General features: G+C 38.9%; 1 protein-coding gene across 1 annotated transcript in view; it reads left to right on the forward strand.

Moving 5' to 3' along the window:
- The first annotated feature begins 105 nt into the window (after positions 1-105).
- Positions 106-22,728, forward strand: part of TPCN2 (two pore segment channel 2) — a 28,350-nt gene continuing 5,727 nt past the window's right edge. Inside the window, exons 1-19 of the mRNA XM_040557792.1 lie at positions 106-404; positions 2,138-2,202; positions 3,352-3,428; positions 3,848-4,025; positions 4,677-4,793; positions 5,843-5,949; positions 6,809-6,881; positions 9,924-10,023; positions 10,329-10,394; positions 11,071-11,135; positions 14,307-14,404; positions 14,706-14,787; positions 15,961-16,047; positions 17,117-17,236; positions 17,538-17,597; positions 17,686-17,814; positions 18,460-18,509; positions 19,983-20,082; positions 20,998-21,069. Of these exons, the coding sequence (XP_040413726.1) occupies positions 332-404; positions 2,138-2,202; positions 3,352-3,428; positions 3,848-4,025; positions 4,677-4,793; positions 5,843-5,949; positions 6,809-6,881; positions 9,924-10,023; positions 10,329-10,394; positions 11,071-11,135; positions 14,307-14,404; positions 14,706-14,787; positions 15,961-16,047; positions 17,117-17,236; positions 17,538-17,597; positions 17,686-17,814; positions 18,460-18,509; positions 19,983-20,082; positions 20,998-21,069 (1,719 nt within the window). The 5' untranslated portion in view covers positions 106-331. The remainder of the gene's footprint in view (positions 405-2,137; positions 2,203-3,351; positions 3,429-3,847; positions 4,026-4,676; positions 4,794-5,842; positions 5,950-6,808; positions 6,882-9,923; positions 10,024-10,328; positions 10,395-11,070; positions 11,136-14,306; positions 14,405-14,705; positions 14,788-15,960; positions 16,048-17,116; positions 17,237-17,537; positions 17,598-17,685; positions 17,815-18,459; positions 18,510-19,982; positions 20,083-20,997; positions 21,070-22,728) is intronic.

A 22,728-nucleotide genomic window follows, 5' to 3' on the forward strand; every position in this document is an offset into this window, starting at 1 on the left:
GAAGATCACATCACCCCTTCCCCCCCCCTCACACTACCCCTGTTAGGGGGAGGCGGGTGGCGGCGCCCGCCCCTTCCTCCCTTCCTGCCCTCTTCTCCCTCAGCCCGGGGGTGGCTGGCTCGGGGCGGCGCCGGTCGCTGGAAAGCTGCGGCCGCCACAACCGGGTCCGGGCCGTGCCGAAGGGGCCGTGCCGTGCCGAGGCTCCTCCCTGCTCCATCCTGAGGCGCCGGTCACAAGCGGCGGGGGCGGCCGCCCCGCTGCTGCTCCGTCCCTCCTGTCCCGTCCCGCCCCGTCCCGGTGGCGGAGCGCAGCCCAGCCCAGGTCGCCGCTGATGGAGGCGGGAGCCGGCGCTGAGACAGAGCCGCTGCTGCCCCCGCGGAGCTGGCTCCGGCGGGCCGAGGAGGGTGAGCGGGGGGCGAGGGGCGGCCCGGAGGGGCTCGGCGGTGGGATCGGGGCTGTGAAGCCCCCCGGGAGGGCTCCTCCTGCGGGGGCTCCTCCTGTGAGGACGCCCCGCGGTGCCCTCAGCCGCGCTGTGACTCAGCGCCGCTCGCCGGCACCGAGGGCTGGCGGGATGGGACAAGCGCCCGTTCGGGCAGCCAGCGCGGAGAATGACCTTTTAAAAAATAAATAAATCGGGAACTGCCCATGTCATCGTTTCTTGGGAGTTTCCGTGCTTCAGTGTGAAGAGGGGTTGCTCAGCTTCTGCCCTTTTGAAATCGTTGGGGTCAGCGCTGAACTTGTAGTGTCTGCTTCACGGACGTAGAGCTTTTGCTGTACCTCATAGCCATAAACCAATGCTGTTCCTTTAAACAACTTTATTTTTGTCTCCCTGGCGTGGCAGGGCTTGAGAAAGATAAAATCTGCCTGCACGTGATAGCACGAACCTTGCTCGTCTCCGTGTACGTTGTTTCCCTCGCGTTGCGGTTTAAGTTGCAACCGGTACAAAAGCCTTGCTTGTGCTCACATAAACGGTGACATTTAGAAGCTGTCTGCAGAAAACTGATGCTGCTGAATCATGTGGAACATAATTGTCAGGGACCCAAATCAATGGTGCTTCTGGCGTTGCTCAATAAGTAGCACGGAGGGCGCACGGGATCGAGGCGTTCTGCAGGGTCCCTTGCTGCGATTGCGGTCCCTGGCATGGCACAAATTGCTCCTTCAGCCTCACCCCCTCTATGGGACGGTGACACTAGTATGTATATATTTCATGTCTGTAGCCCACCAAGCTTTCTCTGAAGGAGACTCTTCTTCATAAGTTGGCTTTAACTGCCTGTCTTGTTGGGTTAATTGCCAGGTTACTTATTCAGAGGTCATAAATCAAACGAATGCAAGTGAATGACCTTTATTCTTAACTTTGTGCATGTCTTCATATAGACTTAGTAATGGATTTTGAAATGATGCATAGTAACTAATTTGCAATATTTTATTTCACTTTGTGTACTTTTACCTCTTTCTGTGGCTTGAACTCTGTTCTGTTAGCTATGGCAATAATAACTCTTGGGACTTTTTTTTTTTTCCTTTTTAATGGACTTAATTCCGTTCTGACAAATTTCTGTTGGCTTTAGAGAGAACAATATCAGTCTAAACCTTAGTACATTTAACAAACAAAATAAGAGTCTAGAATGCCACTATCTCATATTTCCAGCTTAGATCCCCACTTTATCAAACAATAATTTTGTTAAAGCTCCATTAAATAGAAATAGATTTTTGCTGTCTCATTTAGAGGTGATTTTCTTGAGACAAAGACTGATGAGGATGTAAGGTCAAAAAATACAATGTGTACTACTTAAGATTTCGCTCTGTATAAAAATTATCCCAGCCTCACGATAGTTATTTATTTACTAGCGTAATGTAGCTTCTTAAGCTAAATGTAAGAGCGAACCTTTTTGCAAAATACAGAAAGGTGAATGATGTGTTTTGAAATTATTATTACTATTAATTTAATGCCCAGTGCTGCCAAACGTGGCAGGAGTTGTCTTTGCCTATTTTCTCAGCATGTGTGTGTTTATACAGTGCTGTTTGTTGTGAGAACTGTGGCTGTGCAGCTTCTGTGCACTAAGGTTAACTGTTAACTAAGCAAGCTGTGGGTTTTATCCAAAATGCAGCAAGTAATTCTTATTTCTTTTTAATGTTATAGCTACTGGATTGGATAATGACCTTTATATAAATCAAGCCGTAGTATTTATAGAAGACGCAATACAGGTAAATACAACTTGTTTGTTAGCTTTCCGTGCTGGGTATTTGTCATGCGTTCTGCTAGCTTCCAAGTTGTTTTCTTTGTTGTTCAGGCAACTTCCACATAACGTTGACTTGTTTTACAAAGCAAAATCAGAATATCAGATTCCTGTGGTATGCAAGTTTCAGTGAACCTCTGCCTGGAAGAAACATGTTTTTGCACAGGGTAATTATGTTGAACTAGTGTCTTTTCAAGTTCATCAAAGCAGATGCTGATTATGTTGATTTGTGGGTGGGTGTGCTTTGTTTTTTAATAAAGCCCTTACTGCTAAGAGCAAGTATCTGAGCAAACCCTGTAATTTGCATCTAAATCTGGTTACAAAGCTTGAGAGTTGGCAAACCTTGAGGTTGGCTTTAAGCAAGAAGCTGGAACTCTTGCTTTAGCTGAGCTTACTGCCTTTGCAAGTCTCCATTTTTGTCCATCTCTGTCTGTCACGGCACACTTCTGAATCCCCTTGCCTTCCTGTTATTAGTCACGGGCAGTGTGAATGCCGGAGGGCAGTTCTGGAGCCCTCTTTCTTTTGGTTGGGAGATTTCAGGGGTTCAAATATATTGAATGCATACGCACCCTTCTGGCACTTGCTACTTCTCAGAGGAGGCAGAGTAAGAGCAGCCCGGGGGGGCTGTGGAAGTTGAGGTCTCCTATTTTCAGAATTAAATTGTTTGCATTTTACGGCTTTCTGGAGGAGCAAGACAAAAGAAGATCCATGAATGGAAGGAATGCCGGAGAGGTGAACCAAAAGTCTGGGCCTCTTTGACAATTAGAACAATAGGAACTGAATTATTACAGATGCTGTTATATGTGATGAGGATAATGCTTGCTTCAGATAACTGTCATGCTGATTGATTATCCAATCAAATGTGTGATCTTTAGATTAAAGAAGACTTCAGTAGAATCTTTCCCGTTGCACACATGTAGGCTATAGCTAAGGTATAGTCATTAGTGAGTGTCATTTTAATAATAACTTGTACAATAATTTCTTTATCTTATTGTCAAACTGGATTTGTCTTGAGCCTTGTTGATTAGAGCTTGGTTTATTTTTGTAAGTATATTTTTGTCTTTGAGACAGATCACGTGTAATATTTGAATTATCCTTTTTTGCTTTCTTCCTACAGTATCGATCTATAAACCACCGTGTGGACTCTAAATCCCTGTGGCTTTATAGGTGGTATTATTCAAGAATTTGCCAATGGTGAGAGCTTGTTATTCTTATTGCTTTTTAATTTAGGACTATGTATTTTTTTGTGTGTATGTGTTATTTTTATGAAATAATTAGATAATTATGATCTTATCCTTAAGAACTTACGATAGGAAGCAAGTGGGTGACTACATGTGAACATGGTAGAAGTGGAAAGCAACAAGGCATACAAAAAGTTTTCTAAATGTCTATTTCTAACTGTTAGTTTCAAAATGACACCACTTAAGGTTGTTTGGTTGTCAGCAGTAGTTACTGTAATGTAGACAACATTGTGCTAATTAAGTGCTGTGTTATAGTGCAACCAATGTGTTAAATATGATTTCATAAAACTTGATTTTCTTCTAAGAAAATTGTTTGACTATAAATATTTTGTTATTTATTTTGTTATTTTTTGTTTATCTCTACCCAAACAGCATTTTGAGCTTGACCATTACTATAATCCTGGCTTTGGCTTTCATTGAAACACCTTCTTCGCTTACTATCACATCAGATGTACGATACCGCCTTCCTGCCTGGGATCCTCCATGTGGCCTAACAGAAAGCGTTGAGATGCTTTGCTTCCTCGTGTTCATAATTGATGTGTCTGTGAAGGTGAGCATCACTTTCATCTGGCACTGAATGAAATGCTACGTGTGCTGTGCAGCTGAGTAGGTGTAGTCGTTGTTGCTTTTATATTTTGAGAGAAATATTGGAGAAGTGTTATTCAAATTCTGGATTTGCACGATGAGATTGCTTTGTGGTGTTGAAGTCCCTCTTTTAGGAGAAATTAGTGCAGCTTTAGGGAAAAAGTGCAGCTTTTTTTTTGATAGAAATATCAAAAAAAAGAAATATAAACTCTTATTTATGTGGAACAAGTAAAGTTCATTTTGCTAGGAATACAATGGCTTTGGCTTGGTTGCTTGTTTTAGACTGTAAAAATTGGTATACATAATAACCAAACAGAACTGTTCTTTGGATCCTTGTTTCTGGAAGATCTTTTTGTGGTTACTAAATGGACTTCTTTCTTGCATGCAAAGGGTTCTTCCCACATGGTCTGCATTCACCTCTCACTTCTCTTGACGTTTTTTTAGTTATTGTAGAAAAATTCTTTGATCAATGTGGATTTCAGGGAACTCTTTATGAGCACTGCTGTAGAGCTACGAATACTTGAAAAACAATTGGTGCTGACTTTGTTAGGGTATTGGAATTTATTGTTAAAATAAGTTGTGTTGGTTTTTTTCTTCTTCTCCGTATTCCCTTCAGAGTTACTTAGTTGGATGGGAAGAGTTTTGGAAAAATAGATGGCTGATGGCTTATATCCTGACATTAATTGTTTCCATTACTGACTGGGTTGTATCGCTGAGTTTTTTCTGCACAGAGGTAAGAACTGCTTGCTGCTTTCTGCAGAAACCATCAGCAACATAGCTGTGGGGAGAGGCAGAGGAGGAGAAACTGCTGAGGGATACTCATCAGGGCATGTGTGACCACTGGGAACTGTTGACCAGGATGCAACCTAGTAACAAAGAGGTCATCCTAAAATGTTGAAAGAATGTATTACTTAAGCCTATAAACATCTAGCTAACTTTAAGAAAAATGCGTATATCCTTTTCATTTATTCAAACAAATATAATATGGCTGAAATAAGTTAACTGTCTAGGCTAAAGATTGTGCGTTTGTTGGAAATGTGTCTTAAGAAGTGATTCTAAAATCTTTAGACATAGTGGACAGGTAGCTTGAACAGCAGGTTACAATACAAAGGGGTGGATTTTTGCTGTCGTGTGGTGCTGAGAAGACTGATACTAAAACGCAGGATGCTGAAATACTTGAAATAGCAGGCAAGTCACAGAAATAACTTGAAGGCTGGAAAGTGTCTTGAATGCACAAATCAAATAGATTACTTGCTTTAGGTTATGTTAAGGAAAATCAGGACAATCACCTGTGTGAGTCTTGTCAGAGGCAGGAAAGGCTGTATAGTAAGCAGACCATGTAATAAAAAAAAAAGGGGGGGAAGAAACCTGAAAACTGAAATCACTTGCTTTCAAAATGTGTATCTATTTCTATTGAAAATAGCTTACTCTTGATACCCCTTCTTGAAGTGGACCTTGGCAGAAAATAGGAAAATGCTATCTCTCTACCTTCTTGTTATATGAAGTTAAATTGTTTATAATTAATGGTCTGGTGAGGCTACTGAAATTTCAGTGTGTATTTTTAAAGCAATTTATCACTCTTTCAACTTGAGATTTATAAAGTCTCCTTTGTGCCTTTTCTAACATCAGCGGGACAGATTCAGCTTCTGAGCACAGCCTTTTTATGTTACACTGTTGATTTTTGTTGATGTGTATCATTTTTTTGACAAGCCTACATTAAAAATGTCTGTGGTACTAGTCTTATGGGAACTCAATATCTGATCCATTGTTGTGTTTTTGCAGACTGTGAGAATAAGAAGAATTCTTCGTCCTTTCTTTCTCCTTCAGAATTCTTCAATGATGAAGAAAACATTAAAAAGTATCAACAGCACATTGCCTGAAATGGCAAGGTAGGTAATAGCATAGAAAACATCCTTGCACAGCAAGCATGTTGTTACTGTTGGTATTCTGGGGTGTGACATCTGAGCAGCTTTCTTCTTGAGACCCTAGCAAAGTGGTTGGTGAGATCAGGTAGTGATGGATGGAAAGTTGTGGTAACTTCTTGGCCCCTTTAGTCTGTAAAATTTCTCTAGAATGCATGTGATATGACTCAGTGCGTGACATGTAAGGTCTGATTGAGTGGGGTTTTTTAATTCTGTGTATGTTGTGTACAGCCCTTTTGTAAGAGTTATGGGTACTTGCCTCACAGTTATGAATGCCCCACAACAAGATACTTTCTATACTTTTTTTTAGAGTGCTTTACTTCAGGTTTTTAATTTCTAAATGGTTTTAGCAAAATATGTGTTAGATCTTATCATTGGAAATGTAGAACTGGAAATGCCATTGGTGAAATGGCAACCAGACAGCATGATGCTTCTTGAGAGAGCTCTTCCTGTTCGCATAGGTTGTGTTACATACAGCTTACAGATCTTGCTGTCCTTGCCTGTTACTTCTCACCCAGGGCATCCTGGAAAGTCAAAGGCCTATGCAAACCAAGGTGTTATATTTATAACCACTGATCAAAATATGGTTCTAACTTTAGAAAAAAAAAGAGATGCTAAACTCTTATTGATCTCACAACTGTTCAATCTAATGCTGTTGTGTCCTGAAGAAGTGTGATTCTTCTGAATCAAAGCTTAGATGATCTGTTATCTCCATGTAGTTTCTTAAAAATATCCTTGTCTTTTAATGTGGCATTTTTTACATTTTTAAGAAGAGACATTAATAATAAAAATGATATTAATGCCTATGATGTGTTCTTTCCAATAGCGTTGTTCTACTACTAGCTGTTCATCTGTCTCTCTTTACCATGTTTGCCATGCTGCTGTTTGCTCGAACAAAGGTAACCAATTATATTTGTGCGTTGATAGATCTCTGCTTTTTTTTCTTACTCATGTTGCTGCATGTCTAGTTTTCTAATCAAACTGGTGAAACTTGTTTCCCCAGGAAAGGTCATTTTACCTCATCAGACTCACTAGGATGAGTTTAAAGTCTGTTTAGAGAGATATAAGATCGTAATAGTACCCTTGTGTAGTTCTGCTTTTGTAAGTGTGCATTAGAAGGCTCTTAGTATACTGTTAAAATCTAATCATCTTTAGTTAAGATTTTGTTTCTCCAGACTTCCCTTTGCTTCTGAAGTGATAACACACTTTACAACTCCACAACTGCAACTTTGCACTTTAGCATATTATTTTATTAGTCTAGTTCTGCTGCTCAGAGCAAGGTTAGGTGGTTCCATACTAAAATGTGGTTGACATCTTTATTTTTTTATGGTCCTACATATGATTGGTATTGATGCTGTTACCACAGGTGAGAAGTTTCAAGTCTGTTTATACAAGCAGCTTGTTACTACAATTCTCCAATTTGGTCCTTTGAGTTACTTTTTCTGCTTTTGTTGAAAGTGCCTATGCCGTTTTGTGTCCAAAGCTGTTAATCTTGGTGTTTTTTTGTTTGTATGATCACTCACTCACTTTTTTTTTTTTTTCCTTTCCCTATCTAGCTTTTTGCTAAGTTTACTTTCTTCCATGTTTTCATATCTTATCTACAGTACTGGTATCCCTTGGTATTGCCTTGGTAGGTTTTTGCCTGTATTTCTCTGATGTTTTGGCTTCTGATCTTTGTTTCTTCCTTTGTCTTTTTTCTCTTCCTGCTTCCCAAAAGCAGATTTGAAATTTTGTGGTTAAAATCACTTTTGTGTTCCAGTGCTCTTGGTATGTTCTTTCTCCTAACCTTCCTGTATCTTAATGTATCATACCCAGGTTTCGTGTTCGTTATTTTTTAGGGCCTTCCATAAATGTATTTGTATGATCATTAAGACTTGTGCACTTCTTTCAGTAATCTTAGTCCTTTCCTGAATCAGTCTAGCACCTTCATTCCTGCTGCAATTTGCACTTGAGCCTGCCTCTAGTCTTCCTTATGGTCAGGAAATTCTTTAAATTCTTGTTATAGAATATCTGGAATTACAAGCAGAGCTCTATTTTTCCTTTTTTTTTTTTTGCTGCATTCAGTATCTTTGTATTATCTTTCTATGTCACATCTAATTTCCATTATAAGCTTTCCCAGCGGATGGAAATGTATTTAATATACCCGTATCAGTCAATTTGATACATTTAGGTGAAAAATAACTTAGGGATCTGTTTTTTTTTTTTTTTTTTTGATTTTCTAGCTTGATACCCATACAAACTAATTGTATCTAACAAGGCAAAATACTCAAAGGATGTTCTAGAAGTACATTCAGTAATGAAATTAATGCCTGTAGATTTCTGTGTTGTTTTGCATATTTCTTATAGAGGTACAGTTTGCCAGTCTTCTCAGCAGATTTTATGTCTGTTTACTCTGTACTACAGGATTCATGTTTGTATTGTTTGTACTCTGCATGTTTTTTTAGCTGTCAGTACTTGTTGGGAAAAAAATATGTGTATTATCCATGTTCTGCCTCCCAGTGTGTTTTTGATGAAAATCCCTGATGCTATCAGGGCTTCAGCAGATCAGCTGATGTTTTCCACTGAGCCTCAAAATACTTCTGAAGACTGTAGTCACCAGAGTAATTGCAAATATTTTTTTGGGCGCTGTAGCACTGATCTTGTTGTTTTTTTTTCCAAGATGTTTAAGCTCTGTGTGATGTTTTCATTGATACCATACATAGCATTTTGAATCTTCTCCTAATCTTTTTTCAAGATAGATCAGTTATGTTTTCTGTATGCCTAATAACTCCTGTAATGTGTACTAATTCTGGTAATTGTGTATCATTTTATGTTGTGTGCTGTTAGTTGTGTACATCTTTTATTTCCTGCAAAATAAGAGAAGATAGGGTAAGGGCTGTCCTTGCACTTGTACTTTAAGTACATCTTCACATACTTTATTGAAGAGGAACCTAAAACTGTGTTCTGTGCGGACCTCGAGCTTACTGTAATCAAACACAATCTGCCACGAATGTAAAGGAATGACTGGAGAAAGGGTTACCCTTACTTTCCAATTAGTGCTAGTAACTTCGTGCAAACAACTAATTTGGAGAACGTTAAAAGTTTTCCATTCAGAATTCAAAGGGAAAGTGGGAGAGACATTTCACATTTAGTGAGTATGCTAGGAGCTGCAGGTGCTTGAGCATAGCTCAAGCTAGACAAGAGTCTTCTGTAACACAGACATTAAGGCAGTTCTTCATAACTGAGGAGGCCATGGAGTCACCTGGGTGTTGCTATCCCTGTTTTGTTTCTATCCTTTCTTATAGACAGGGTTTGTTTTAGTATTGTATCCTCAAATTATGTTATACTTCTGGACACATCCTGGAGCGTAAAATCAGGAGTCATTAGTTCTCTGTCTATGCTGGGGTACAGCATTGTGTAGCTGGAATAAAAAGCAAGCAGTTTCTAATCTATGTGCAATTTTTATGTGAACTGAGATTGAGTATGGGATTAGTCTGTGATTATTTTTTGGGGGGCAGGGAGGGGTTGGAGGTTAAGGGTTGTCATGTTTAGGGAGTCCTAGCTCCAATACCTCCCAGTATTTCTTTCAGGCTAAAATACGATGCTTTATCTATCAGTCAAAGGTGGCTTTAGATTCCTGTACTGCCTTCTTGTGACACTATTGTCCTTTCTGTGTCTGAGATGTTAGATGTGACCTCTGTATTGAGCCTTCTGTGTCTGTTTTGGCTTGCTGTTCTTCCTTATGTATTTTATTTACTGTTAATAAGTGAAGTGATTGCACTGTATTCCTACATGTTGTCCTAGGTTTTATGCTTGCCTTACGTTTTTTCACATGGTGGATTTGACTGTGTGCATAATAAATTGATTAGTGAGTGCATATCTGTATTTTTAATTTCTTGGTTAGACAGTTTTGGTGTGATTCTTCATGATTCTCTGGTAACAATGAGCATCTCTTTGACTAGGATGGTCAGCAGGATAAGGAATGGGTGGGGTATTTTCGGAATTTGCCCGATTCACTGACATCACTGCTGGTCTTGCTAACTACAGCAAATAATCCTGATGGTAAGCAATCTATTTTGGAAATAATTCTTGTCTGTATTTTCAGTGAATCATAGCGCATCTTCAGGCTGCTGTAACTGTTCTTTCAGCAGACAGTTCTTAGTACACCCAGAGGAAGGTCCTGTAAGATTTTTTGTGCCTTAAGTAGCAGGATTTTTGTATTTCCCGTGGTGTAATTTATATGTATCTATATGCAGCTCTAAAGTCGAGCAATATAAGAGCTTTTACCATTTACCAAAAAATTGAGACGTCTGTTTTACTTCTCTCAATATAAAATTCATATATATTTTTTGTTAAATACGATACAGTAATGATTCCAGCGTATTCTAAGAACCGAGCTTATTCAATCTTCTTCATACTCTTCACTGTATTAGGTAAGTCGCTGCGTGTCTTCGTTAATTTAAATGCACTGTAACTTTGATACTTGTGCATACCAGCTAAAAAGTGTTTTGTTTTTTTCTAGAAGTTTTATCACAAAGTTGTTTTTTTGTTGTTTTTTTTTTTTTTTTTTTGCCTTTCTTCCAGTTACAATGTAGTGTCTTGCAAGATAAATTTCAGGGAAGGCACTTATAAAATGGTTTGGTTTTTTAGTAACATATATAGGAGAACAAATATGTGACTTTGTATTCAATGTTAAACTTTATTTTTAGAAAATGAATTGAAGAAAATATTCTTTTGAATTCAGGCCTATGATTTATTATGTATGTTGAAACTTCTTTTCAGTGCTTACGTGATATGCACTGAAATTTCTTCATTCTTAACATGGAAAATTTTGTTAAGCTTGTGAGTCTTACATTTATTAATGTGTTTGAAAATAATAGCTACTTCTGGTTTATGGAGTGTGCTTGAAATGTATCTTTTTGGTGGCTATCCAAGGTTTGTTTGTTGTTGTTTTAGGGGAGAGAAACATTTATATACTGTGTTGTACTTTGTAAAATGTGGAAATGCTTAGGTTTAAATAGTCAGAGACCTAAAATCAGAGAAACGCAATACGTCTTGAGAAGCAGAAATGTATTCCAATAAATCTCACTGATTTTTTTCCTTCAATAGGGAACTTATTTCTGATGAACTTGCTTACAGCAATAATATATAACCAGTTTCGAGGATACCTTCTGGTGAGTAAAACATTCCCCACTTCTGTGTTCTATCACAACCTTAGCACTGTGAAATCCTGAGTATTTATAGTTTTAACTGTGTATGAAGTCAGTATGCCAATCCGGGTTGTAGACATTTTTAACATACTAAAGGCTCTTTAAACGCATGTGTTTTTACCTGTACGTGCTGTTCTAGCTTGATCATTCTATGAGTAAATCACCTATTAGTATACTTCTGTGTGTGCTGTAGATGTGCAACTTCAACTATCACAGGAAGAAAAACCAACAATTAGAAAACTGAATGAGGACAATTAACAAGTAACTTAAACTTGTTCTCTATGTAGAAAACCCGCAGTACTATTTTAATAGCTATTGTTGTAATTCCTATCACTTAATTTCTTTAAGTAGGACAGGATGAGAAGCCTTCAATAAAAACAAATTGCTGATTAAAACACGTCTGCATTTGGTATTTTTACTTCATCCTTACTGCGGGTGGATGTGAAGTTAGAATGGCTGGGGCAGTCTCTTGCTTTCAGAGGTGGATTCGAGTGTGGACTTGTACCAGAAGCAGCTGCCGGTAGGCTGTGTGTAGATACCGGGCCTTTTGAACTAAGGTGTCAGAGGCAACTGGATATGCACCTAATCTGTTCCTTGTACGTCTGTACAAACCTTAAGTTTACTGGGGTACCTGGTATAAGTTGAAATGGTTTTCAAACCACTGAATTACTGTAAGATTTGGATTCTCTGGAGATGTTTACGCAGTAGAAGACAAGGAACTGCTAGCCTTTGTTGCTTAATCTTCCTTCCTTTCTTTTTGTGTTATGAGCTAAAAACAAATTGCTTTCTGGTGTAGTAGTTATTCGTGTTGGTACTCAGCTTACACTCCATGTGATGCCAGAGTCATCAGTGCAGTACTTCACGGTGCTTCTGGAAGACGCCTGATCATACGCAGTGCTTCCCTTTTTGTTTAACAGGAATGTGATGTGTGGTGTAATGACCTTTTTTTGACCCACGTATCTGTATCAGAGAAGTAAAAGGTGACTAAGTAAATGTAGTTGTGCAAAGAACATGAAATCTGTGGTGGTGATTAAACTCAATGCTAAAAGTTTAATTTTTCTCCTGTATTAACAAGCTGTGTAGTTTGCTTTGCTGCATTATGAGCACCAGTTTAGTCTCCAGCTGGCAGTGTAGTCTGGATTTCCATAGCAGGAAAGATGTAAGCTCTTTTGTTTTCTGTATGAGATAGAGTAGCTATACAGTCTGGGAGGAGTTGTAATGAGCCAAGGCTCATTTAGTATTTTAGAAAGCAGGGACAACATAAATCAAATCAAAGTTGATTTCTGCTACTTCCAATAAAATGTTCTTCCTCCAGGAGGATGAATTCTGTGGATTTCCTAGTGCTGTTTGAAAGAGATATAGCTGACTGGAGAGGTGGGTAAGGAAGAGGCTTCATGGGTGCAGCTGGAGATCTCCAGAACTGAGTTTGTGACCAGCAATGAGTATAAAACATGCAAGGTGCACCACAGTTACTTAGCAGTTAATACATATAGTAGATTAATACAATTAACACAGTGCTAGGCTAACTATTAATATGCTTATCACATTGATGGCACGTGACTGAATTTTTGGTCAGGCAGTCATCAGTCAAATAGGGAGCTCTCAGGCTCTGCTCCTCAACAGGCTAAGTCTAGATCTTGCTGAGGTACCATCTTCTGTGTTGTTTTTTGTTGTTGTTGTTTTTTGTTTGTTTGTTTTTTCTTTGGCTTTATAATTTTCAAGGTGATTTTTTTTTCTCTCAAGTCTTTGGTTACTATTAGTACTTCAGCAGTTTCACTACCTCCATTTTTGTTTTTGTTGTTGTTTTGGTTTTTACTTTCCTGCTGCATATTTCATATAACTTCACAGCCCAACAGCAATATTTTTGGTAAACCTGACTCAAGGTAGTGGCTGTGCTACACAAAAGCACTGGTCTGACAGCTAAACTGCTGGGCTGTAGCTTAAGGGTAGAATGAACAGCAGTTCCCTGTTACATGCAATACACCTTGTCTTTTCTCACGCCTGCTGTTTCCTGTAGGTCTGGTGGGGGGGAAACCACCAAACCACCTTGGCTTTGTGTGTGATTCCCATGTAACTCATTTACATACAGACCTATAGTACTTTCCTTCCCTCAGAGGTGCAAGGAGTGGAGCTGAGGGCTTGAGGGAAAAGTGAAATAGTAGTTACTCTAGGTAAAGGTCCAGAGAGAAGGTGAAGTTTGTTGCGTAGTAAGTCATAAACAATATTACACAGAAGGAATGGCCTTCACCCCACTGTGGGAGAGGCATATTTATATGTAATGTGTGCAAAGAATTTTTTTTATTTCTCTGTTTTCCTGCTCTACCTGTTTCTTCCCTTTTTTCTCCATTTTCTTCTTTCCCATGGGAGAACATGTCATAATCTGACTCCCCCAAAACTAGTTAATAGAGATTTTGAAGGTGGTTGCAATGAAAAATCGAAGCACAAAAAAACGTGGGTCTGACTTCCTTCTCTTTGGTAGGCTGTCCAACAGTGGCATGAATTTCTGTGAATACTTGAGCTCTACAGTTGCCATTGTCTTCAGAATAAGCAAGTGCCTGTGCAGGCGAGAATTAAAAATAAACCATGACCTGGATGTTTACTTGAACTCTAGAGATTTGTCTGCTTGGTTCCTTCTTCTCTTTCACAGAGCTCTTGTAAGGAGTGAGAGCTAGAAGGTCTCTTCTGGTCTCTAATCACGATTTGGGTGGGGATGTGTGTGTATGCCAGAGGATCAGTGTATTATCTGACCATGGGATGTAGAACTGCTAGGGGTGCTAGGTATTCCTGCTGGTCACCAAGTCCTGCTGATAGGCATGGGCTTTACTGATTTCAGCCTTTGACTCTTAGCAGTATTCCCTTTAAACTGTGGGAGTGCCTGTCTGGTTGCACCTGGTGTCTGAACAACTAAATGTAGTGGCTAATGGTGGGGACTTTGTCAGGAGAAGAAAGCAAGCAGTTTTTTGATTTCCTGGAAGCAATTTTATTTGAACAGATATGGACTTTTCTGAAGCTTGCTGTGGGTTTTGTCTAAGGACTAGGCAAATAGTTTACAGGTCACATTTATATTATCTAATTGGTTTTTCTTTAAACCAGTGTAAGTAAATTGTCTCCTTTTGTGGTGTGTTTACTGTACAGAAATCAGTTCAGTCCTCCCTCTTCAGGAGACGGCTAGGAATCCGGGCTGCATTTGAAGTGCTTTCTTCCCTGAAAGAGGGTCCTGCTAATGCAGAACAGTAAGTGGAGGATACTGTAGATACTGTAGTTCACCTTGCAGAAAAAAACAGGTTTCTGTGCCTCTTGTTTAGTATATTAACTGAGGATCCCTTTTTGAAGAAAATGACACTTTTGCTTATCTTTTTATTTTATTATTGATTCAACTGAGTATTTATAACCTGTTTTCTGGGACTTTTTATGGGGTCTGTTTCCTTTTTATTTCTGTGTTTCCAAAAAAAAAAAAATAAAACAACCGTCTGCCATCAAGATAGTTATCTGTTTCAGGGCCCATCCTCTAAGCTCATCCTGTCCTTTAAATAGGTCGTACGTCTGTGTTGGGGCCTTGCTTCAAGTGCTGCAGAAAGTTGAAATGGATTCTCGCTGCAAGCAAGCAATCATGAGGGTAGGAGTTTTAAAACTTTGGTGGCTAGGAAATGTCTGATGGGACAGCTGTGGAAACTGAAATGCTTCTAATCTCAGAACTGATCTAGGAGCAGTAGCTTTCAGCTCAGCTGCTTGTATGCTGCTTTCTTTAAGGTAATGAGCAGAGGCACAGCTCAGTGTCTGTTTGTGTGTTGGTCTTTGCCTAGAGACAGTTTTTGTTCCAATGATTTAACCTCAATATTGCTGCTACTTTGGTTACTGTAAAGAGGAAGGCATCCGCCTGTAGGTGGTGTAGGGTAGTGAAGACTTTCTTTGTTTTACAAAGCCAACTTTTGTTTTACAAAGCCATAGTTGTCTGAGGACAGAGAAATTGTCTCTGACAGGAGATAGAAGTTGCAGGAGTTAACAGTATGGTATGAGGGTGTTATCCAAAAGTAATGTTGCTTTTTAAGAACAAAATTGCAGCAGGTTTTGGAAGTACATACGGTATGAACTTCTGCCAAGAGAAGGTGATAGTTAAGAGCTGATGGTAATAACGTGCCAGCAGCTGGTTGGCTCCAGTCTGAAGGTTGGAAGCGGAATGAGGAAGTGTATGTGTGTTGCTTCCCATTGTTGTCTGGGATAGGGGTTGCATAAACAGAGTAGTCTGCAAATAAACACCATGCTCTCTACTTATGTCAAGCTGTCCATTGCATTATTTAAGTATGCAAATCCAAGTTTTAGTTCTGGTTAGTGGTGTTTTTTTCTCTTTTGTTGCTGTGTGTACTGTAGTTGCAGTTAGCATTTAGCGTGCTAGGGAAGGGTCTTCATCACATTACAATTTGTAAAATAATTCCATCTTTCCAGGTAATCATTTCTGCAAAACAGTGATAACTAACATACCTTCGTTCTTGGGATCTCTGCAGAACAGCAGTACTATATGAGACTAAAAATCCAAGTATGTCATTAGAGCATGCTCCTTCTTAAGAAGCTTGTGATCCCAGAGAGGGAAAACAGAAAGGGTGAAACAAATCCCACAGTCATTTGGCAGGTTAGCATTAAAACAAAGGATATTGAAGCCCTCTCTAATACCTTGTGGTGCAGGTTGTATTACAGCTGTATTCCTAGGCTTTTGAGATAGTCTGAGAGGGCTTGTGTGTTCTGAAGATGCATCTAATGCAGGTGTTGATCTGACTTTCTCTTTCATGTTAAGTCACTCAAAATATGGTCCGGTGACCAGCTGTCTGCCGCCCAGTTCCAGAAGCTCTTTGAAGAACTAGACAAAGATGCCATTAAGCAAGTATGTACCTTACAATTATTTATTAAGTGCCAAAAGTGATCATGGTTTTGAACAAAAATAAGTGATAGTATTATGCTAGGTGTAGAATTAAATGCATTTTACAGTTCCCTGAACACAGGGAATGATCAGGTGTCATTGATTTTAAGTTGTTGGTAGATTGCTCTTACAGTCACAAATGGCATTGCTTTGGGGAGCTTTTGTGGCATTAGTTTGGGATTGCCAGGTAGTGTTAAATATATGAAATGCCTGGTTGTTTTCACAGCATTCTTAACCTTCTTGGGCAGACAAAATAGGTGAGGGCTGTATTTGTTTTTGTTTAGTAGGAAGGTTAATTATGATGGAACGAGGAAGAGGAGTTAAGCTTCCAGCATAGACTTTCCGAAGGAAGTGCTCTTGAGAAGCATGTATGTCTGTAGTAAATCCTTTTTTGATGAGATGCAAGGGATTTGTCATGTCATGACAGCCCTATACTAAAACAATGCATCTCCACCATGTGTTAGTGTTCGCAGAGTAACAAATAGATTTAAAGACTTTTCTCCAGACCGTGAAAGAAGGATGAAATATGGACTTCAGCTGAAGAGCAACTTCAGCTGAAGATGGTCAGAAAGAAGTCTTCACCCCTTGGGGGACAGGGAGATGGTGTGTGTGGAGAGATGAACTTTGTAAGGGTTAAGAAATGTTATTTTCTATATTTACATTGAACTAAGACTTTTGAATCTCTTAAGGGAGACAAATGTTGGGAGAGGTAGAAGAAATATATATGTTAGTAGCCTGGTGGTTAGTTTACCTGCTTGGGGCACTGAAGAGGTTGGATTACCTTCCTTCTTTGCCTTGTATTGTCTTGTATTGTGCCATAATCACCAACCCATTTGCAATTCAGAACAATCTCTAGCTGATAGCTAGAGCTTGAAAGCACCTTCCTATTTAAATGTAGTTAAAATTATCATGTGCCTTGCAAAGTTCTGCTTTGAAAAAGTCTATTGCTTAAATCAGATTTTTTTTTCCTGCATCATTATTAAAATGCTTATATTTTACATATCAGAAAATCCTTTTGTGTTTGTCCTTTCAGCATCCTCCCAGTCCAGAGTACCAATCCCATTTTATGCAGAAAGTGCAGTTTGCCTTTGGCCATCCTTACTTTGGCTACTTGGGAAATGTTGTAGCCCTTGCAAACATTGTTTCTATCTGTGTAAGTAAGATTTTTTTTTTCCTGCTGAAAAATTCAGTTCTGTTTTTGTTCTTTTAGTCTCTATTGTGATAACCACTTTCTGCGGTAGGTATCTCTGTTTTGCATGCTTTAATTATGTAATGTCTTAGGAGAGAATACTCTTGGTTAAGGATTGTATTCTGGCCTGCAGTTAAGGAATATATTCTGAGCTGCTTGAAAAGATCTGTGTAAAGTATAAAGGAACGTCCTGTTCTCGTGCTAAAAAATCTGCTTTGTGCAGCAGTAAAGCAGTGGATTCATAAAAGATTCCTTGTTTTTTAAGGTGGTTTTGGTGATAGATGCAGATAAGCAGCCTTCTGAAAGAGATGACTTCTTCTTGGGGGTAAGATGTGACAGTATTCCTATGTTTTTTGCTGTTCTCTGATGCGTTTAATTCTAATAATTTTTATTATTTGGGGGTGGTGGTGAAGGCTATCAACTGCTTCTTCATCCTATACTATCTGCTGGAAATGTTGCTGAAAATCTTGGCGATGGGCTTGAAAAGATACTTATCGTACCCGAGCAATAGGTTTGATGGACTTCTGACTGCAATTTTGCTGGTAAGATATTTTTTTTGGTTGGTTGATTGTTTTTGTTTTCAACTTCTGTATTGCTGGATTTGGTGTCTAGGATGATGAGGAGGTGCAAGAGCTAGTAGAATTGTTCTTTATTCAGCACTGTTTAATGTGCTGAGTTAAACAGCTTGAGCCAGTATTGTGGTTTTCATTGGCATGAAGGTTTTGGTAGTGAATAGTGCTCTTCATGCTCCTTTTTTGGAGGTAGATTTTTTGAAATTGATGGAAAAGCTGACTTCTTGTTAATTATCCTTTTTAAAGTTACGTGGAAACATTCAGCTCTTAGAGTTATCACATGAGGAACTCTGTTATGTAGCTAAACATCACTTTTCAATAAAAAAGTGGCAGAAGGTTATTATTACTGTTTGGTAAAGGCCTGAAACCCGTATGGCAGACGACGTCAAATTCACTGTTAGTGTAATTCATTCAATATCCTTGTATGTATCACCACTGGATTACTTTGGGGGAATTTCTAGTCAAAAAAATGTCAATTTCAGAGCTTAAAACTGTGTCAAATTAGTGTCTTAAAGCTCTCAAAAATGTTTCCTGTCAAGAAATGTAAGTAATTTTTAAAACTTAGAATTACAAAGTTAAACAGTTTTGACTTTTCTTCCCTCCTCCTATCTAAAGGTTTTGGAGATTGCAACTTTTGCAGAGTATGGATTTCCTCATCCTGGTTGGTATGTAATCTCCTCGAACTGTTGCAATTTCTTGGGAGTTTAGGGTGGGTCAGGGGAATGCGCACACACATTTATGCACACTTATGGTATAATTGTCCATAAGTTTCCAAACCTAGTAGAAGTTCTTGCTATTATAATCACCAAAGGCTAGGCAAAATGAATAGGTGAAAGAAAATTATTTAATCTTTTCATAAATCTTAAGAGTTTTACTTCTGTGTTTTGAGAGAAGGATGTGTTTGTGTTACTTGTAATCTGATCTAAAATAATAATTTAGCAGACCTATGCTTTTGAAAGGTGCAGGAAGAGGAATTTGATACAATATACACAACCAGCTACTAACCTCACGTGTTTCAATATCAGACTGTCCGTAAGCCCAATTATATGAACTGCTAAACAACTAGCAAATCCCCTTTTACCCTGTAGATCAAAGACTGAGTTTTCTTTCATTCTGTAAACTTTAGTAGGAAAAATCCCATAGATTTTTAAACTATTTATCAGTACTAGAAATAAAATAGCAAGTAAAAGTATCTTGATTTTCTTAAGTTCAAACAGTTCTTGGATTATTATCTTAACGTTTTTTCACCATCAAAGCCACAAAAGTAATTGTTTCTACTTTAAAATGCATGAACTGCAGACACACCAGAAGAGGAAAGCAAAGGACTTTTGGAGGACTTTGTGAATCTTACTTTTAGGGGAGGGACTTAAAAACACATTTTGATACTTTCTCTTCATACAAGCTCACTCCTGAAATGCTGATTCTCCCTAATTTTTCAGGATATTTGTTATATTGTAAATTAAGATAACTTCTTTCATTACACTAGTTCTCTATAAAGAGACCAGGTGAAGTAACAACTAACAGTGAGTTTATTGTTGAACACTGTTTTTTCCCACCACTCAAAAGCATTGCCATAGGGATGTTAATTGCTAACAATTTAATGTCATTGACTCCCATTGTCCTCGTGGTTGATAAGTGCTTCCTTATATCTAGTGTGAGCTGCCCTTGTTTCAGCATAGGCCTATTATCCCTTGCCCTCTTACTGTGCACCGTTGAACAGTCTTTCTTCTGTCTTCTTGGGGACCTCTCTGTACGTAATAGAAGGATGTCACTAGATTGCCCTGAAGCAGTCTTTTCTCAGGCTGAGCAAGCCTGGTTTCTGAAACTATAGTGGCTGGGCTGGTACACCAGCCCTTGACCATATATTGTTGGCCCTCTGCTGACCTAGCTGTAGTTTATCTCTTTCTTGTACTGGTGATCCCAAAACTGGGTGCAGTGTTCGAGTCAGCCATAGGTTGTAAAAAGTGTTTATATGAGGAAATAAAATTCTTCTTTTTTTTCCAAAACAAATTTTAATATGGCACAGATATTAAGCAGAAGTTGTGGGGAATTTGCAATTATTTGTAGCTAAGTAGCTTTAACTGTCTTTCTGTCATGAGCTGTTTCTCTGATTTATTATTTTCTTCCATCTTTCCTAGGAGACCTGAGTTCATGGGATTGTTATCGCTGTGGGATATGGTTCGATTGGTGAACATGCTAATCGTTTTCAGGTTCCTGCGGATCATTCCTAATATGAAGGTGTTTGCTTACTCCTCCACACTTCTGATATCTTTGTTAGTCAAATTATAAATTTTATTAAAGCTTGTTGTAATGTTGTGTACTAGCTTGCAATTCTTTCCCACCTGAGTAGGCACAGCACCTCACAAACTCTCTTTAGGTTGTTTTCTCCATTGAGAAAATTGCCAGGGAAGTTCCGTTGATGCCATTGCAGTTGATGTTAGTATTCTAAAGTGGGTAGAGAAACATATCCAGAAATACTTGCATAACTTATGTAAGGCTTCAGTCTGAACTAAGTGACTGGATGTGAAGTCCTTGAAGAACTTTGTACTCAGGAAGTGAAGGACTTGCTCTCACTAGATACTGCCAGACAGTTTAGTTCTGTAAAGGGTTTTTTGGAATTAATCCCTTTTTCACTTTCTAGTTATGCGTATTTACACCAGAGTACCTGTTCTTGAATCTGAAATCAGTTGAAGCTGTTTGACTGTTTGTTATAATCCCATGCTTAGACTTGCTTGAACACTAAGTCCAAACTGACATCAGGAGTAGGACTTGTATCTTAATAAATATCTACCTGGTGTAATTTCTGTGGAAAGTATAAAATAGACATGCTTCCTGTTCAATCCATATCAATCACCCTGAAGTTGTAGGGGCACTTAAGATCATTATTTTGCCTGTTCTGATCTTTATATATAGCCCTTTAGGTCACGGGAGCCTAATTGTACCTAAAAGTTAGCATGATGGCTGCATATGAAAAAGAGTACGGCACCGTTCATTTTAAGTATCTCATGCAGATATCACTGTATAAAAGATTATCCTCATTTAGACGTATCTCCCTTTCCTGATCAGTATTTGTTTGTCCTTTTAGTAAAGATAATTTGATACAGAGTGTAAGTGTGGTGAATGTAATGCATATCAAATTCTGCTTTGTTTTAGTTCATGGCTTTGGTTGTTACTACATTGCTGGATCTGGTAAAAAACTTGAGAGCCTTTGCAGGAATCCTTGTGGTAAGTCATAAAGCAAGACTGATGAACACATACCACTTACTTTACCGCTGTCTGTAATAAAGGAAGTGACAAAGTAAACCAGGGTCTTTGGATGACAATTTCCATGAACCGTAATATTTCACCATCATCAACTAATTCTCTAGAGCATGTCTGGCAAAGCCGTAACAAACTACTGTTTTGTTATGGCCAGCATGTGGTGACTGTGCCTCAATTACCGGTTTCCTCTAGGAGTACCTTTAAAAGGTTATTGAAACTTCTCTAAAGTACTTGTCTCAGGCTGGAAATTTTGCTTTCAAAGAAAAACTCATCTGTTTCTAAAGCGGCCTCTCTTTCCTTACCCTGGCTTGCTTATGTTAAATTACATAGCAAAACAACTTTATAATTGTTCTCAGTTGAATTCTCAACTTTATAATTGTTCTCAGTTGAGAAAGTCTTAAGATGGCTGGCATGTTTGGACGTGAGGTTTTGTGAAAGTCCCTGCCATCATGTTGAAAGTGTGTTGGATGTGTACAACATACTCTGTAAACGGATGATTCAAGGATGTATCACAGTGTGTGATTGATGCTGATTACATGAAGTCTACATTTCCTAACTCTTGAGTTTCTGGATTTGCAGCTGTGGCTTCCTGACAGAGCAAATGAGTGGGTGTCTTTATTTCATGTTGTTTTTATTTTTTAAAATACCTTAATTTGAAATAATGGTTAAAGAGCAAGGTTTTGCTGTGTATTAGGTATTTTCTGAGAAGTTATTCTAGTATATCAAAACAAGAACTGACTTAGCATGCAATTTATCCAGAATATCTGGGTTTTGTCCTTACTAATCTCTGCTTATATCTGTAGGGGAGGGACCTTAAATTGTGGCCTGGAGAGGTTTATGTTGCAATTTGAAATAAAAATGTTGGCTTGTGCAAAGATAAATCGGTAACAAACTTAGTTCTGCTTTGCAAGTCATACATGCTGTTGGGAGCTACTCTTAAAACTGAGAATTTGGGAGTGCACATACCAAGGCATTAGCTTTTACAGGTGAAATTAGGAGTCTCTTTGGGTTCTTAGGAGCCTAAATACCAGTCTTGCATAAGATAGGACCATCTTCAGTGTAATGGGAAACTTTTGACAATTGTTGAATTGTTGGAAATAAATAAATTCCCATGTCTTCCCAAAGCCACTGTAGAAAATGCTGCTCTGAATTGTGGTTGCTCAATGTAATGAGCACTCTAAAGGCTGCCTGTACTCTTGGTAATTTTGCAATTTCTTGGTGAAATGGGTACACCACGCTAAAGGAGCGCACATTTGCTTGTCACCCCCATCACAGGCTGCTAGGGTTGCTTGGTGGCTAGGTTGGGGAGGCAGCGACTGATATTTGCTGCTGCTGAATGTGACAGAGCCCATATGTCAGAGCCCTGGGAGATAGCACTCATCAGGTGAGCTCCCTTGTGCTTTACAGTAGGACCCCAAAGCTGTGCTGCTACTGGCGTGTCTGTACCTGAACTACAGAATTCTGCTGGAGGCTCCCTGCTGTCCTGACAGACATAGCTAAGATGGCAGGAGCCTGCAGTAATGGGCTTCAGTTTTATTTTAGACATGATGTTTTAGTGTTTCAGTATGGTGTCCCTACTCACGCATGTAAGATATAATGCTCATGAAGTGTCTGCTGTGGATT

This window comes from Cygnus olor, chromosome 5 (assembly GCF_009769625.2).
Source record: "Cygnus olor isolate bCygOlo1 chromosome 5, bCygOlo1.pri.v2, whole genome shotgun sequence".
Taxonomy (NCBI): domain Eukaryota; kingdom Metazoa; phylum Chordata; class Aves; order Anseriformes; family Anatidae; genus Cygnus; species Cygnus olor.